Here is a 19,542-nt window from a genome sequence, read left to right as displayed (position 1 = left end):
GGTTTCATCAAATCAAACAAGGGCATTCCAAGATTCTGTAATAGAGCTTCCTTATACCAAACATCTGTGTGTAAGTAACATAAGTACCTTACGATTGGTCCAAGTATCTCCTTCAGATGTTAGAGTTTCCAAGATAAACAGAATACTCATCTCTAAAATGAATGTTTTAAATAATGGTGCACTTTTTATTGCAGCTGAATAAACAATGCAATTGTGTATGTTTTACTGGCATTTCCTCAAGTATTCCAAACGTTTGCAGGTGCTGACGGTGTAAATATTGGCGCGCGAAGCTCCTTCAACAGGAAGTGCTTGGCATGTGTTTCCGCATGTTAATTACCCACAATCCCTAACAACTTACCTCCGTACCGATTTTCCCTCTCACGCTACGCGGAATGTTGTTGTTGGTGTACGAAGTGTTTGATTGAAGTTTGTACTTTAGTGAAACGTGCAATTGACAAGGATGTTCCTCAAAGACAGAGCTTAACACTAACATATTGTGTTCCAAATGTTTACTATAGGGAAATGCTGTTATGTCTGTTGCTATCAACCACCTAATACATTATGGCATGACACTCGATAGATTAGAAGTAGTATTTTTAAAACTAAATGAGACTTAATTTCAAGCATGCTCTTTCCATATCCTTTGGACGGATGTAGCGCATTAATGGGTAATTATTTATTTGCCCCATGCACCCCTCTAGAGCCCCACTGATACCCTAGAAAACTAAATATTGTTTTGTTGAAAGGAAATGTTCATAACTATATATTGTGTCAATATCGATACGGCCATTGTATAAATGATGTCACAAATCACCTTTGAACATGACCAAATAAGCAAACAAATGAGGTCTGTAATCCAGATTTTAGTGTGTGCCCTGAAACCTGTCATTCTGAGCTTCATTGTCAAGTTACAGATATGAGGATGGTATTAAATGATAGAGGAGATATCAAAGAAAGGGAAAAAGAGAGAATGAGAAAATAAAAGGGGAAAATAGCACCAATTTAAAAAACAAAACAAAATAGACAAACACGCAAGTTTTTTTCTTTTATGAACCATGTGAGGTAAACTTCTGGTGAAAGATTTTGCTCGTTTTGTGTGAGTACTGTTTGTTATTATTGTGATTATCTTGATGCAAACTGTTATGTCATAAAATACATATGATATAACCTACTATCAAAATTGAGTAACATTCGAATATCACCGGCAGTCAAAAGGTTATGAACTTGAAAATGCAACATGCCTAAAGTTCCTTAATGGATATTGATGATATTGATAAATTTTTGGAAACTGTGCTAGGACTAACTGAGTGGTCAGTTAGATAATGTTATTTTTTATCACAAAATTGTGACGTCACAATCAATACCTATCTGCACTCTGTAATATGAATTAAAAAAAAAAAAAAAAAAAAATGGTTGGTTATAATGCCGTGTTTTCAATGACATTTTAATGGCTAAGTGCTTGTCTATCATCTGCATCAGTGAAGAGAAATAACAAGCTACAAACTATCAAACTGTCTGTATAATAACCTTACTCATGTGTAAAGTAACTAGCATGTGCCTCAAGTGCCATACAAAACACATTTGTTGTTTATCTGCCATCCTCCCACAAACATTCTTCTGTAAATTGTGGAAATAGTTCAGCAAAATATTGGCCTGATTCTGTTCCCCATTACATCACAACAACATCAGACAGCTGATCAAATACATCAGTCTGTAGCTTGGCATCATAAAATATGATATACTCCATAACTACGCCAGACAACAATTCTATGCATCCATAATTCATTGATACTCAACATAGTTTATGTTCTCCATCCATTTCTACATTATCTTGAAGATAAAATGACCGGAGTTATAGAACGAGACAGATTTTGATTGTGGTTTGATTGAGCTGTAAAATATAACTGGTTTAATCAATATCATAAACTGAATGCTCAATTTTACTCTTGCTTCGTTTTAATGACTAAGGAGTTTCTCAGCTGAAAGAAAACAAATTTCCACTGATGAAATCAGAAGATATTCAAAGACATGTTCTCGTGTGGGTAACAATTCAAGATTTAACCATAGTTCTAGTATCTAGCTAGTGAATGTAAATTCAAGGTGACATGATATTTTAGGGTGATTTTAAGGGTTAATCCTACAACAATTGTTGTACCAGAGAATTATCTCCCTTTGCGTACCAGAGAATTATCTCCCTTCAATACACCAGAGAGTTATATCCTTTAATGACCACTGTGAATATCATCTGATAAATACTGATTCCCTTTTGTTATACCAGAGAATTATCTCCCTTTGTTATAACAGGGAATTATCTCCCTTTGTTATACCAGAGAATGTTTTCCCTTTAATACACCAGAGAGTTATCTCCCTTTATTATTCGAGATAATTATCTCCCTTCAATACACCAGAGAGTTATTTCCCTTTATGACCACTGTGAATATTATCTGTTGAGGACAGCTTTACTAGGCTACTTGTAGGACGGAAGAGATCTGCCAAGTACCACTTGAGCAAAGAGGTCATATTCAAGTATTCTATTATAACATAATGCAACAAAGTACTAAAATTGAGAGGTATCATAGCGTAACATATTGTAAGTGAGGATTTATATCTATATACTACATTAATATCCCCCTCCTGGAAATGGGCAGTGGCAACCATTAAATTAAAAGTTCAACATTCAGCACTCTATCTATAGCTTTGAGTTATCATTTTAGAATCTTTTCTCTAAATTTCAAATATGCTACGTAAACAAATACGTTATGTATAGATATGACCATGATTATAACGTATGACCTCTCTAGTAGGAAAATCTTGTTTGCTTCGTCTCAATAAGAAACATATTTGCACTTTTAAAAAATTGGTTTAAATTTTAAGTAATTGGAAGCTAGCTATCTGAGCACTTTTATGTTCAGCAAAAGTTGGATCATTTTTTAAAGGGCTGCCATCTACGTACTGTAATGAGCATCTTTGATTTTTGTTTGAATAATGTCTTGATATGACATCAAAAAGTTTGAAATATTAGGCACCAGATGTCGGACGATATACCCCTACACATTGTACCCAGTAGTGCACTAGAATCCACCTATCAAAAGCTGGTGTACTTTTATACATCAAAGAGGTCTAGAAAGGGAGGTAACTGATTGATCTTGTCAGCTGATAGGGTCACAAGCCAACACAAAACCAGCTGAACGTTCAGAAATAACACAAATAAATTAGGCTCATTTTTCATCTAAATTCACTGTTCATGTTGGCATTTTACCTGTCATTTCTCAAGTCAAACTTTCAAGGAAGTAAGATAACTAAAATTGTTTGCCAAATTACTAAGACACGTTTGGACTTCAACATTGATCAGATTATCTGTTATTTGTCTGAACCACAAGACTCGGGATATAAATGGAAACCAACACAGGACAGAGTCAGACAAACATAACTTCCAGGTGTGTGGTCTATTGGAATCCTGTGTAGCTTTATCTTGTATTCTTAAAATAAAACAGGACAATAGTTGATAAGCACTGGTCAAGCTTAACTTTCTACAACTTAAGACGATAAACACTGGTCAAGCTGAACTGTCTACAACTTGAGGAGGCGAAGGAATTTATGTTTTATTAGTTTAACGTCCTATTTACAGCCAGGGTAATGTATAGGTGTGCGAAGTTTGTTGGTGGAAGAAAACCAGAGTACCCAGACGAAAACACCGACCAGTGGTCAGTACCTGGCAACTGCCCCATATGGGATTCAAATTAGTATCCCAGAGGTGGAGGGCTTGTGCTGATATGTCAGGACATTTTAACCACCTGGCCACTGCGGCCCATTGTATTGTTGTATTGTAAGCTTAAGTTTGTGTTCCTTACAACAAAACAGGTCGATAGACTAGGAATAAACAAGGGTCAAGCTTAATGGTCTACAGTTTGAAAAGGCAAAGGATCTGAGTTTGAATCCGTTGGCTGAATTCATTTGGCTAACAGCAACTGACAATGTGTCCTGAATTCATGTTCCTTGAAACAATTCACAGACAAAAGTGTTTCCATGTTAAACTGATCCCTATATATAATGATACAATGACGCATATTAAGCATATATCTGTCTAGACCAGCCCAGACAATCGACTCCACAAAATAGCGCATTGAACCAGTTTTTATACATTTAATATCAAATAATTTCACAGGCTGTTTTCTCGTCATTCATTCGACGTTAGAAACACAGAACAATGAGGATATGGGGAAGTGGAGGTGTATATCTGACATTTATAATCCATAATCGGGACAGTGACTTCACATCTGTCGCCAACAACAACATGTCCTGCTCAGGTCCTGCTCAGCCATGTCCAATCACAACATAGTAAGAGGTTCTATGTACATTTCAAAGCATGAGTAAGACATTCATTAACAATTTTTTTTTTGCTTCTTTAAAAGTATCGAAGGTGTATGTATCTTATAAATTATATCCAAAATGAAAGTCAAATCAAGTCAATATTTCAGTTATTTTGAACAAAATCATTATCCTCTAATTTTAAGCCTCACTCGCCAATTTGCCAAACTCAATCTTTTTAAGTGAAATATTATTGTTCAGTTTCTGATATCTTTTTGAAACAAAGTCATTATAAGGTCAAAAAGCCACACAGCATATCCAATTGTTTCACTTGAGAAAGACAAGAAAACTCAATCCAACTGAAGGAAAATAGACTTTTTTTTAAATCTCGTCTAAAAACAAAAGTTCAATAGACAAAAACACAAAATATTGACAAACTATCTAGAACTGCCCCTATGAAAGCACTGATATTCCTATTTTAAAGCTAACATTAAGTTTTTTAATTCAATTCTGTTTTCAAAGCCAAAATACAGTTTTTTTTTAGTTCATCTCCTTTTTCAAAATTTATGTTTTCTTCTTGAAACAACTTAATTATCAACTGCCATAAAATATGTGAGTTACACATGTGCAAATAAAAAGATATGGTGTGTAAAATTGACCAGCTAGTCCTGAATAAATATAGAGGAGGGAGAGGGTGAGGGGGGAGAGGAGGTTAGACATAAAACACATGTGCTACATTGTTACATGGAGTTTACAGAACAGTACTGTGGTAATCAGCTGATACATAGCGCCACATGTGGTATCCTAGGGACATGTGGTACTGTGCGGTAATACAAATCACACAGATCAGATGACTACCACTGAACTGTATATGTAAGTACTATTGACTAGTTCCTGCTCCTGATAGGCAGGCAAATACACATTTTTTCATTTTATTTTTATATGGGTAGGGGGTTGGGGGTGATGGGGGAGGCATGAATTAAATGCTTTAAAAAATCTTTTAAGTTATTTTACAATACAATTAATCCAGGTTTAACAAGAGGTTGTTCAAGACACCTGTATCACTGCAATTATATTTCTTTTCCTGCAATTAGAATTAAATCACTGATCTTTATACAAATTACATCATTGGCTTGCGGTACTATGTGACATAATTCAGCTTTTAATAAACCACTTCAGAACAAAATTTCAACAAATGTATTGTATCATCTAGAGTAGTCTTTTTCTAAGTAGTTGTTTTTTTCTTTGCCTACACAGGTAATTCTATCATGTAAGAATTCAAATTAGTGAATGTCTTTGTAAGGTGAATCCGTCGTTTTACAGTTCTGATTAAAATCAAACAAGAAATAAAGAAAGCAAGCCATACACACACAGGTGTAACAAAACAGGAACAAAGCAAGCCAAGGTCTGGGTGATAGGGGATACTAGTGAGTTAAAGCCGCTTATATCAATTCTATTCTAAGGTCATGACCCTACAGCCATCACAACACTTTTCTGTCCTATTCTAAGGTCATGACCCTACAGCCATCACAACACTTTTCTGTGTGTTCAGCAAAATCAATCATCAATATTAATGTGTTTTGGAACATTTAGTCTATCTTTGTGATAGGAAGCACTAGATTATGATTTGCCCTGTCCTTGACCTAGATTCTGGCTTTGATCTAGATTTGTATGTTGTGACTTGACCTAGATTCGTATGCAACTGACCTAGATCTGTATGTGAACCCCTGATGGCTTGGTGAAAGGCTAGTGGCTTAACCACCACACCACCTTATTGTCCAATTGTAGTAAGAGAGTAGCATAGACTACTTTCAATGTCCTACACTTACTGTACAACATGAATTATTCATGGGTACTTTCTTTCATGGCTTGGATCTTTGAAATTATTTTGCAGATAGAAATATCTGTGGTTAGTAATGATAATAATGAATGATGTATAAACCATCATTTGTTGTTTTTATGTTCGTGGAAACATAGCAACCACGGAAACAACAAAACATTTTACACAACCATAAATTTCAGTTAAATGTAGGGAAATTTGTGGATCATGGATATCAGCCCCTCTATCACCGGGCGAGTGATTTTTTCACTGACACCTTGTGTCATATAACAGTACAAGGCATGCATGCAGCTAGCGGCTCTGTTAGACACAAGTGGGAGGAGTTTCATTCCACTTTTAAAGTCTGTTTTTGACACGACCTTGGGCTTGTAACATGATAAACACAGATACATGTATAAATGCTGTTGTTTGTTAATACGGACACCACAGGTTGCCTACCGATTGCGAACGCTTGCTGCTGCTAACAGTTGACTGGGAAACCAATGAACCAGAACTGGGGCTACGGTCATTGAACTGAAACTAAACAACAAACAACACCATACAACATCAACAACAACAAGTCGGCAGGAGAAAGCTTCTGTACAGTGAAACACACTAAATATATGGCTGTTATGGGTTCAGCTTTCATGTTATATCTAAATATTTAGTCATGAATCTGAAATCTGAAAAGATCTAAAAAGGGTTGAAATAATATTTTTCAAATAAAGTTTTAAATTGCAAAATCACAGTATAAATGATAATGAATCTCTAATATGAATCTGAATTTTCTGGAAGAAGATCTAGAAACAACTGAAAAAATATTTTCAAAATAAAGTGAAAAATTACCAATCAAAATCACAGTAGAATGATAATCAGTGTCTATGATTCATTTTTAACTAAGCTCTGATTTAATTTGTTTCACTGTATAAATCATCATTCATTAATAGCAAACTGGCAAATTATAAGAATAAATGAACCATCATGAATGCAAAGATAAGAAAATATAAATTTTAAAAATAATAAATTTGTTGTCATTTCCTTTTTACTTTGTATAGCAGTAATCTGCATAATCATGTAGCCAAATGACTACTTTTCTGATGGCTCATTTACGGAGGTAATTACAAATAAGGAGAAACAAAGATAGGATTTAGGTTTCTGCGTAGATGACATTTTACATAAAATTGCATTATGATGTCAATTAGACATCATTACGAATATTTATGTATATCATCGGCCATTGACACCTCCTACACAGAAATCTGGTAAGGATCGATGAAGGAAAACATTACAATCACGAATTACCTGTAATAACCCATACAGCCGGTTATATTCGCGGGTTAAACTTTTATGCAAATTTTGCAAAAAAACAAAGAAACTTACTATGTACAATTCTATGATTAATTAAGCCCAATTAAAAGCTGTTTTAAATTTTTGCAATCAGGCTTAAGAGTATATACATTATGATTCATTTATTTCTTAATATTTTACGAATCAAATTTTTATGACCATAGTAATGGCCCGCCAAAACATGAAAATATCACGCTCGCGAAAGTAACCAACTATATGCAGTATGGTAAAAACAAAAGTTTCAAATTTACAACACAATATGTAAAGCTAAAGTTCATTTGATCTCCTTAACTCTACTGAAATCTGAAAGCAAGGTAGTTGAAGGTAAAAGTACAACCAAAGAAGATTCCAATATAAAAGCTGTAAGTAAGAATTGCTAATTAAAGACACAATAAAGGTACGTTTACATTACATCAAATTTGCATGGTTTGTCACTAAAACAAGTAAATACATCGTACATCTCACCATAAACACATGACGTTACTCAATCTTTGAATATCAATAATGGGTATGAAGAATACTACAAACAAACTCATTTTAATGTGCGATTAAATTCGCATATGTGTTGCGGACATTAAGAAATTGTGAAAAAGAAATTGTCGTAAAAATGTTTTAAATGCAGATGTCAAACAAAAGCATAGAAGTCTTGATCGTGAAATTACAATGTCTTGAAAAATTGGTAGTTATATAATAGCACAAAATTAAATCACCACGGAAATAAGTTGGTTTTCGGTAAACTCTTTATTTACAGAAAGAACATGCACTAAATACACACCAAAAGGAGGGATACTTGCAGCTAACAAGGAACAGCCTATTATAGCATGCAAATAATGAACCAGAATACACAAACACTCATCCATCATTTAAATGAAAACCTTCTTTGAAACAAATTAAAAGCTGGCCTAATTATAAAAAAAAAACAATGTTTTTTAAAGATGTTAAATCCTCTAAAGAACACTTCTGATGATGAACACAACACATATCAATTTTTATACTGATCTAAACAAATATGTTTCTGTGTAATTAATCATAATGTAGCTGATGTACTTTTTATACAAAAAACACCCTCAAACTGACTTAAAATCAGGCAATTTATCATTTTAATTAACACCCCTCACAATGAAAGCATCTTCCCTTTCTATGAAGGTTTTTAAATCATGATATAAAAGCCTATTCTCGCTTTAGTGCCTGTAATTTATAGCCGGGAGTTTCTCATTATGTCCTATTAAATGAAGTTTTCAGAACATTTGTTTTGTCCAAAGCCTTAGAATTTTTGAATTGTTACAAACATAAGTTTCATTGAAACCCAAAGCATCAATCAAAACTAAAAGTACACATTTTACAAGATAATAGTATTAGAAACATTAACGTTTTTTGATACAGCAAAACATGTTTACAACAAACATGCTTACAATGAATTCTTGGTTATAACATAGCAATTTCATTACCCATCAAGGTTCTTTTAAGATGTGTATAATGTGTATATAACAAACTATGCTTATAATGAAGCGATATCATTGGTCCCCAGAGGTTTTTTTATAACCGTGTTTTACTGTAATTTGATACTTCAAATCTGACTAGTAGAACTCCTATTTACTACATCTCTTATCATACAACAGCTTATAAAATGATCGCCTTCATTATGTAATGCTATAATATTAAACATTTTGGGATAGCTTATAAAATGTTGTCTTCAGTTTTTAATGCTATCACATTTAACGTTTTCGGGATGTAATCATATATAACTGTACTAGTAATCGGCACCTTAAACCAATACCCTACGCACATTGACCTAAATCATGGGATCTGATTTCATTACTTTACCCTAATAACCTGTAGTAAATCTTCCTCAGGATATCGGAGAAGGGAATGTTCAGAAGTTAGGGTAGATACACCGAAAACAGGGTTATCCTTATCTTATCTCTCCACAGGAAATGTCTCTATCTTAGCTACAGACTCCCCAAGTCTGCCGACTTTCTTTTACTGGAAAAAATTCAAAGAGATCTCCGCATTTTTCAGGTACTTTTTAGTTTCATGGAGATTACCTACTGCCGAAGGGGTCTCTTTATATTGGGGCAATAAAACACAACTGTTTTAAAAATAAATTTGAAATTTGTGCCTGGAAATTGACCGTGTTATTGGTTTGCGGTTTAGGTTTTGTAGACAAATTACTTATACCTTAATCTTCATGCCTATATAGGTTTCACATTTTCACAGTAGAAACATTCGTGCAACAAAATTGTCTGCATTCTGACCTACTGCTTTTGCAGAGATATGAAATAATTTCTAAGATTTAATCAACTAATATTCAATTTCATAGGGGTATAATAATCAATTAAGCGCTGCATTTAATTTACCGATTTTTGGAAATCTTAAACCAGCCTTTTTGCTGTAATTATTGTTGCTAGTAATTTCACATATCACCTTATTAAAATTTTATGACTTTCCAGGTAACCAAAATAGCCAGGGTCATAGAAGGACAAAATGACTATTAATAACTATATTTCTTGATTTATAGCTACATGCACTTGCATTTAAATTATGTAAATTAGCGAAAATATTATTAAAGATATTTTCAGAATAATTATAGCCACATTTAAAATTCTGTACATTCTTACCAAAATCCATTACATATGAAATCTGTATTACTAGGAATGTTAAAGCGTTGAAATATTTCATGTATGATATAAATTGCATATAATAACATGAGAACGTATACAGTATATATATACCCAAAGGGGCTTGATGGTATTGTGGCATAGTGGTAAAGGTGTCCCACATTTTACTAAAGAACTACAACTGTGATTAGGCCCGTAATGACGACAGTCATATATGCATGTGGTAACTTCTGTCATCAACACACTCTCTATAGCCACCTCTCAGAGCATATTACAAAGTTACCCCCCCCCCGACCCACCCTTGCAGGTAGGTATCCATTGTGACGTCATTATTTATTTTGTGAGTGAAATTCACATCACTTTCTCTGAAAAGAATGATGTTGCATTCAAAAACACATGACGTCACAATCAATACCTACCTGCAAGGGCAGATAACTCTGTTATATACAAATACAGAAAAGTTGTCAAGAGGATATATTAAACACAATATAACTGTGGTCCTCCTTTATATTCTGTGTAGTAAGTGTAAGATCTATCAGTGTAATAAACAAGGATATACCTACAACATCAATAACACCTTTCTACCAAATCACCTGACAGTATCATTTCATTGACTAGATTTCACTTCACATGGAGATAGCTGCTATCTCTATAGTAAGGGTCTAGCTAAGAATCTGTGACAGGTCGGTAGATAGCGGAGTTTATAGTCTATAGATTAGGGTAGGTATACCTAGTGGTGTGGGTCAATAGATAGCACTTCATTGGGTATACCTACCCTAATCTCTGACTAAACTCTACCGATAGATAAGGAAGGATTTATCTTAAATATATCTGTTTCTTTTAGAATGCATGATAGATACCAAAACCAATCAGATTTGATAATTGGAAAACAGTTTACTGTAGGAGTAAAATTACTTGATTCATGGAAAAAAATAAATCATGAGGAACAATTCCTCGCACGGAGATATTAATTAACACCTGCAATTTCAGGATGTGTTTACAACAAATGTATACTAATTTTTGCAGTAGTTTTATTTTAATTTTTTTGGTGCTGTCTTTGAAGCACAAATATATGTACAGCACTAAATTTCTTAAAAGGGTATAACTGGTATGAAATCATCGAAACGGGACACATCTTCTAATCACTTACAGAAAATATCCACACACGGAAATATCCATGTTTACATAATCAGGTTTAAAACGTTGTTTTTCTTGGTAATGTTTTTTATCTGACTGAAACATTATAGTGCTAAAATTAGACTAACTCATTTTTAAATACGATTAACTGTAATTATAAACTAACATTGTTAAAACTACAGTTTAAGTGTTTCGTTTCTGACAAAAATTTAGTAGGAGAAGCATTACAAATGACAACTACTGGCCACGTCAATCTTCGGTGTCAGTTTTTACTCCCTAATTCAGTGTCAGGTAATTACAGTGAGGCTTAAGCTGGTGAGATATCCTTCAATAATGAGGTGTGTAGTTATTGGTAGAAATGTGCAGGGTTGTTGATCACTGACACCAGAAGGATGCTGGGTCGTTAGTAACCATCAGATGTCAGAGGTCCAAACATCATTAGGACCCAAAACAATTCTCACTTTTTTATGAATTTCAACCCCCACCCGCCTCATAAAAGAAATTGAAATTCAAACATTAACAACATCATCACAACTAAACAATACTCGCTATTTTTCACAAATTTTTCACAAATCCCCCTCCCCCCCCCCCCCCAAAAAAATGAAATTCATACACTACTAACATCATAACAACCAAAACAGTACTCAGTCTTTTACAAAAAAACAACTAATTACATCATCACTTAAAACAATTCTCACTGCCAATTGTTTTTTCTTTTTTTCTCTCTTCTCCTAATGAACAAAATTTACCAATAACAGCTGAAAATCAGACCAAAGTACATAGGAATATATTTTTTGTTCAAAGTATAATCATGCATACAAGACTAGAAATTTCAATAATTATCCCATGGCAATATTGTACAAACAACTACACAGGAATGACTATCAAACACTGCAGGAATATCTGAAGTCTATCCTGATTGGTTGAAATTAATGAAAAAGTTACCTGCATTTGTGATTAATTAGACCAATAACCACCCAACATTGTAATTAATCTATATCAACCTGTTGGGACGATGAAAGGATGAATGTCATAAAAAATATTTAATGAAACAGGCTTTAAAATGGGACTTAAACTAACGATGAACACTGGGGGATTCCTATTAGCCAAGATATTGTACGTTTTACTGGGCGTTAAATAAATAGTCCCTTGATTAGGTTGAATTATTTGATGGGTGTCATCATCGATTTATAATATCATAAAAGTTAGTGATCTAATTTAAATTTGTATTAAAGACATGAGGAAACTAATGAAAACTGACATTTAAAGCTTTATGTATTACCAGTATTTTGTAGCATAGTTATACGTGCTTAATGACGTATATCCGACAGCTAACATAAACCTTTTCATAAATCGTTTCCATAGCAACACCTGACACTTGAAACATTATGAACAACTAATATTCTTCTACTGATAAACATAACATTTCACATAAGATCTTAAACCTTGAGAATTATTTCCCTGAATATATATTTAAGTTTTGGAAAAGTAAATACCTACATTATCATCCTACTATATAGCATTTCTATATAGAGAGTATTTGTTATATTTTATCAATACACCTCTTGTAATCAAGATTAAAGTTCTGTTAAATATGTACCTCTCCCACACACAATCTCACTACCATGCAGAAATACATTTCCCTTTACCATTTTCCCTTCAATTAACCATGATGCTTTTAAATACACTCATTATTTGCAAGAACATTCTATTTACATATGTAACTTCAGTCCATCATCGATGAAATTCTCTAATTTCTCATTAAGAATTTTTTTCATTCAGATATGCAAATACATAGGGACACTCTTTGTTACTGAATATAAACATATAGTAAGAAATAGCTAAAATGCAATAGGTTTCCAAGGAAACATAACACACAGTCTCTATGACAACCTTACCTGTTGATCTGTAGGGGTGAATGCCTCGTCATCACTGGCATCTGTGTGGTCAGCATCAGAGTCCGGACCTGGCAAAATAGGGGAGGTCATTAAAATGTTTGTACTAATACTACAACGGCGGTAATCAGAATGGATTTGGTATTCCAGAAGAGGTATCTGGAAAGTTCCATAAAAAGGGATCTGACATATCAAAGTAGGTAACAAGAATATTTCAAAATGGATTTGATGTAACAAGAGATATATTAAGAATGTTCAAAGTGTATGTGGTATAACAGGGGAGATAATCAGAATGTTCCAATGAATGGATTTTGTTCTACAGGGGAGATAATACCTTGAAAGGTACATAATAAGATTGTTCCATAATTGATGTGGCATAATGGGAGACAAATAGATTATTAAAGATTTGAACCTTGTAAATACAGGGGAGATAATAAGGAAATTCCAGAATGGAGATCTGTTGAAACAGGGAAGATAATTGTATACAAGGTCTTAACTCTGTTTATACGGGGAAAAAACTGGTGATGTAAAACTAGGCATTGTAAACAAAACGAGGAATTAAAAGGTGCCAAAAGCAATAATTTCCCTAGATTAACAGGGGCTGTGTTTAGAAGGGTCTTGGTTAAACAAGCAAAGCATCAAAACAATCCCAAACTAGTCATGTCTTATATTATCTAGACTGGACATGCCAAACAGGGGAGGTAATTAGGATCTGTCAAAACCAATAATTCACGATTTTATCTGTTGTGGACCAAGTGGTAATTAGTAATTGTCAAAACTCATTAAGTCCTACAACGTTTGTACAGGGTCTGATTCTTAGTAAACATCTACAGACCATTGATGATCGGCTATCCTAGATTTTTAACACAGCAACCCAAGCCACAAAGAATGTCCGGCTAGCATGTCCAGAGACGTAGATTATGTAGATCAGATCTGTTTAGCGTTTGCAGTGCAGGATACAGGTAAAAGTATAATTATATGTTTAGTCACTGGACAAAGTCCATCATCAGACATAATTACAATCACACACAGCTGGTTTGTGATTCCTCACGATCAGATACAGGTAAAGGTATTAGTACACCCATTGAGAACCAAAGTACCTGGTATATAACACACTAGGCAAATACTTCATTTACACCCACACTAAATGGTACCTTGTAATGAAACCTTCAATTTTCTTCTTTTCTTCAATATAATTGTTAGAGCAAAGTTTCAAAAGCCGAATATATATAGGAATTAACATTCAATGGATATCTTATCAAACAAAGATTTGAAAAGTCATTCATCTTCTAAAATCTTGTCTCCAAAACAGAAACATCCAAAACTGGTTTATTTCCTTATGATACACTCTAATAATAAAACATAAATGTTCCTTAAAGATTAATGTGAACAAACCATCTTTCACAGCTAATCAATTTTGTGATTACTGTTTTAAAATGTTTTCACAATGATGAAATTAATAATACATTTGTATTGAAGTGTGCAAGAATTATGGAATATTTCTGGAGATAAACTTTCGCAATTACTTGAACTGAAAATAAATTGCATGTGAAGCAAGGTTTGCTTACAGTATATACTGATCACCAAATTTTTGAATTTTTGTTCCCCCAGGTTTTACTTGTCAAAGACAGACTTGATACAAGATGAACACGATGCAGGAGACATCCCCATGGAATTCCAGTTATGGATGAAATGTACAAGACTTCTTATTTGGATTACGCTAAGAATTGAAGTATATAGGTAACAATCGAGTATTGAATAAAGCTCAGAGACAATCTCTTTAGACTGATTCTGGTTTTTGTGAAAAGGGGTTTAAAATTCTAGTCTAAAAGAGATTTTGTTTGGCGTTTAATTTCAGAGTAATGGGTAATGTGCATGAGATATTTCGCCAAAGTTCTAGATTTAAAGAGATGAGTTAAATGTCAAGCCTAACAAAGATGTCATACAAAAATGTCCACAGCACAGTGAGGTATGAAAGGTGACCATGTACAAGGCATTCTAGTCTGGTGAGGACATGAAACAGCTTTAAAAACACCTCTATTGTCTGTCAAACAATATGTTCCAGCAGAAAATCTGACACCAGGGTGTAAGAAATCGAGACACAAGCATTATAAACTCTGTGAGATCAAGTTGCAGGCTGTTTTGTTTGATATGTGATGGTAAATCTAGACATGTACATCTACATGTCATATGATATTTACAACATTAATGTGCGAGGAATTTGAAAGTGTAGATTACTTTACTTCATTTCTTAATGCATTTTAACATGTAAGAGTAATAAACATTATATTTTGTTGATGTTTTTCTCCATGGACACTGTAAAATAACCTACAGTATCACCATCAACCAGATATCTCACTCTTCAGAACAGGCTTTAGACATGGACTGTGTTTACTTTGGGGTGAAAAACATGCGGTTATGTTACTGCTATAGTACACCACTGCAATGTAAACTATAACCTTGACCAGTCCAATCTTCTGACCAAATATTTATAGAGGTCAGACAGAAATTTCTCCACCACCAACTGACAGAGGCCATACCCAATCTCATTATAACCTAATCTTTGACACCCCAACTGATTCCACAAGCCTGCCTTAACACTCATCATGATCATCTGATAGCATCATGATCACCAAATAAAAGGTCCATGGGGCCTGTCATACTATCAAACACTCCAGCTTCATCATGATTACCAAATAAAAGGTCCATGAGGCCCGCCAAACACTCTAACTTCATCATTATCACCTGGCCTGACAAACACTTCAGCTTCATCATGATCACCAAATAAAAGGTCCATGGGGCCTGTCATACTATCAAACACTCCAGCTTCATCATGATTACCAAATAAAAGGTCCATGAGGCCCGCCAAACACTCTAACTTCATCATTATCACCAAATAAAAGGTCCATGAGGCCTGACAAACACTAACTTCATCATGATCACCAAATAAAAGGTCCATGAGGCCTGACAAACACTAACTTCATCATGATCACCAAATAAAAGGTCCATGAGGCCTGACAAACACTAACTTCATCATGATCACCAAATAAAAGGTCCATGAGGCCTGACAAACACTAACTTCATCATGATCACCAAATAAAAGGTCCATGAGGCCTGACAAACACTAACTTCATCATGATCACCAAATAAAAGGTCCATGAGGCCTGACAAACACTAACTTCATCATGATCACCAAATAAAAGGTCCAGGAGGCCCTCCAAACACTAACTTCATCATGATCACCAAACAAAATGTCCAGGAGGCCTGCTTTACCACCAAACACTCAAACTTCATCATATCACCAAATAAAATGCCCATGAGGCCCGCCAAACACGCCAAACACTTCAACACTATCATGATCACTAATAAAAGGTCTAATTGGCCCGCCAAACAAAGTTTCTGCATCACAAATGCTTATAAGCTGATGCCTGACTCTATACAAGAACCAGTAAAAATCATCCATGCATAAAAATATCTTAAATAGATGATCTAAACCTACACCGATTAGAAAATAAACCAGGACATACTTACATTAATGAATTGGTTCTCAATTATTGAAAACACAATTCATTGTCTGGTCAGAAAATACTGAAGTTTTCTGATATGTATCGCTGTATATTGAACATTAGTATATATATGCAGTGGTAGATATTAAAGCTACACAATCCTTAATCGTAATCAACAGACACTCTGGTCTGCCAAGTTAAGCTTGACTTGTCCTTAATTCACGAAGTAAATCTATTACTTAATCCTCACAAATCTTTGAACACCCTGAGAAAAAATCATTCAACCGTGATGTGTATTTTAATTTCCTCAAACTTGCAAGTCAGGTCTCTCAAATCAACAAGTGATATATTGATATATACATGTAGTTACAGTGACATGTTTGTACTCAGAGGTTTTAATACGAGGTACAAATCACTTACCTATTATGTATATAAATGTGTGTGTATTTATAGATAAGAAAATGTACTTAAAAAGTTAAATTTAATGCCTTTTAAGTGCTCTGATATATGTAAATTCTGTTTCTGCAGAATAAGCAATCTACAATAGTTTATTTCTATCTTGCTTGTAATCTTACCTTAATTCAACCACAACATGTCAGAACTTAGCAAACAAATTATAAACAAATACATATAATTGATATTGAATGCAGAAGCTTTAAATTAATAAGATTACTTGTAAACTGTGTAAGATATGTATATGTGTCATTTATAAGTTAAAACTGCCTATGGATATTTAACTGCAGTCAAACCTGTCTATAAAGCCCACCAAAAGTAAAGAGAAATATGGTCTTAACAGACAAGCGAGGCATTTGCATTGCCAGGTTACGGGTTTTAGATGGATTTTTTCCAAGTACTCTGGTTTTCCTTAAATGAACCTGATTTATTATTTGGTAACTATAATTGGATGTAATTAAAACAAAATGATAAACAAGTTTTAGTTTTTCTTCAGGTATTAATATAAGACCCAAATTATACATGAATACAAGGCTTCCTTGTGCTATCAATGAATGAACTCAAATTGATAACGAATTTAAAGAATGCCATTATGTTTGGAATTTTTATAGCACAGCTGATCTTTGTACATTTCAAAATATATCCTTCTTATTCAAAATGATTATACATAGAAATATTGATGACCTAGCCTAGATCTACATTCCTCAAAGCACATATTAAAAACCTTTTCATATTTAGATACACGAGTATATCAGTGTTAAGCAAGCAAACTATTCTTGTTGTTGTTTTGATATCTTTTCCCATTCATAAGTCTAAACACATTTAAAGTTTTAGAATAGAATTGTTCTGGCTTAATTGAGTATAACTAACCTAAATCTTTACCACCATTTCAATATCAGCTCTATAGGTTTTTTGCAAGCACCTTACGTCCCAAGATCTGGATTATACAGTAAATTCTGTCTTAGCGACAACCTCTGGATAAAGACCACCTGCTTAAAAAGACCACTTTTCTAGTGTAAATATGACCAATATATATAGAGAGAGAATACATGGTTAGTACCTTACAATACAAGGTTTATTTTGGTGCGAGGCTTGGCCGAGTTTTAGTGTCGAGCACCAAAATAAAACTTGTACTGTAAGAAACTAACTGTATATTCTGTTTATCCTGCAACCATTATGACATTCAAAACGAAAACAAATTGCCAGTTATTTACTTGGTTTCCCAATACGAGCTAACAGGAGCAGATAACTCTAAATAAAGAAAAGACAGAAGATGTATAAACATTAGTGATTCATCTATGTGTAAACATCACTAATGAATTCATAATCAAATGATCACATGCACAAATTAAACTTACTCATTGGTCCGTTCATATTGTTAATGATCCCATTTGGAGCCGGCGTGGAAGTGGCTTGAGGGAGATGATTAGAAATCCGAGAATCATTTACATTTAATGGTGTAAAGGGTTCCGGTTGTTTATCGTGTCCATTCACAATTTTAGCAGGAGTTCTAGGACTAGAAGACATTTTCTCTACAATGATCTGACTGTCTATTTCTGGCACGTTTTCTTTATGGTCGTCCACATCCATGGATTCCCGTACGCCATTTTCTCGTGACGCACGATGCGACTGTGGCCGTTCTGGGCGGGTTTCTGTATGACGAGCCTTTATCGGCTGTTGAACCTCCTCCTGTACCCCTACATCCTGGTCCCGAGCTTCTTTACGACTGACCACAGGTGAAGGAGTTCGTTCTCGGCTGGATGACCGGGAGGTTCGGTGAGAACGTTTGGGTGACTTTTTCGGTGAAGGATAGGAGGTAGTATCTCCTTCAGGGCCCCGGTGTTTGGCGTTTTTGGCGCCTGGAATGGAAAATATATTTCATATTAAGCAGCGTATCAATAACTTCATCTTATTAAGAGCCTTATCAATCATTGTACGTTGAATATCGGGGTTTCAAGATTCCAAATCAACAAAAGTAAAGAATCATTTACTGTTGATTATATAATTAGTCTCACCTTCTCAGTGGTTATGGCATCACAAAATTCACGTCAAAAGATGACGTCATAAGCAACAGAAGATGAGACTACTAATCGACAGTAAACAATACGTTACAAACAACATTTTAGGATCCTGAAACCCCTGTATTCATTGTCAAATCATTGAGTAATCATAATCACAACTGTCACAATAAAAGCCATAAAAGAATAAAAACTTCTGAAAGTTTGGTCTACATTTATGATTCACACTCCACAAATGTAGATAAATCTACAACATTCTGTTTTCTGTTTGAACATATCCAGTATTTGCTCTTCGGTATGCAGTGCTTCAAAATCTAACACTCCAGTTTCAATGATAGAAATGTGACCTGACAAAAGATCAAGATTCCCTTTTTTTCGGTGAAAAATAAACATAATTGAAATACACGTGTAACTCTGATAAAAGATGGGTTTGATATAAGC

The 19,542-nt window shown here is 34.2% G+C and overlaps 1 protein-coding gene across 3 annotated transcripts in view; it reads right to left on the bottom strand.

Annotated features, from left to right (window-relative positions):
- The window catches only part of LOC138335166 (serine/arginine repetitive matrix protein 1-like), a 72,049-nt gene that overhangs the window by 18,676 nt on the left and 33,831 nt on the right, over nucleotides 1-19,542 (bottom strand). For 2 of the 3 annotated variants that reach the window (XM_069284129.1, XM_069284130.1), the window contains exons 2-4: nucleotides 18,442-18,942; nucleotides 13,128-13,195; nucleotides 6,587-6,667 (exon numbers count right to left, since the gene is read on the bottom strand). In XM_069284129.1, the coding sequence (XP_069140230.1) occupies nucleotides 6,587-6,667; nucleotides 13,128-13,195; nucleotides 18,442-18,942 (650 nt within the window). The remainder of the gene's footprint in view (nucleotides 1-6,586; nucleotides 6,668-13,127; nucleotides 13,196-18,441; nucleotides 18,943-19,542) is intronic. The other variant, XM_069284131.1, reaches the window with a different exon arrangement.

The sequence above is a fragment of the Argopecten irradians genome, chromosome 11, assembly GCF_041381155.1.
Source record: "Argopecten irradians isolate NY chromosome 11, Ai_NY, whole genome shotgun sequence".
NCBI classification, from domain to species: domain Eukaryota; kingdom Metazoa; phylum Mollusca; class Bivalvia; order Pectinida; family Pectinidae; genus Argopecten; species Argopecten irradians.
This window is presented reverse-complemented; position numbering and strand designations above follow the sequence as displayed.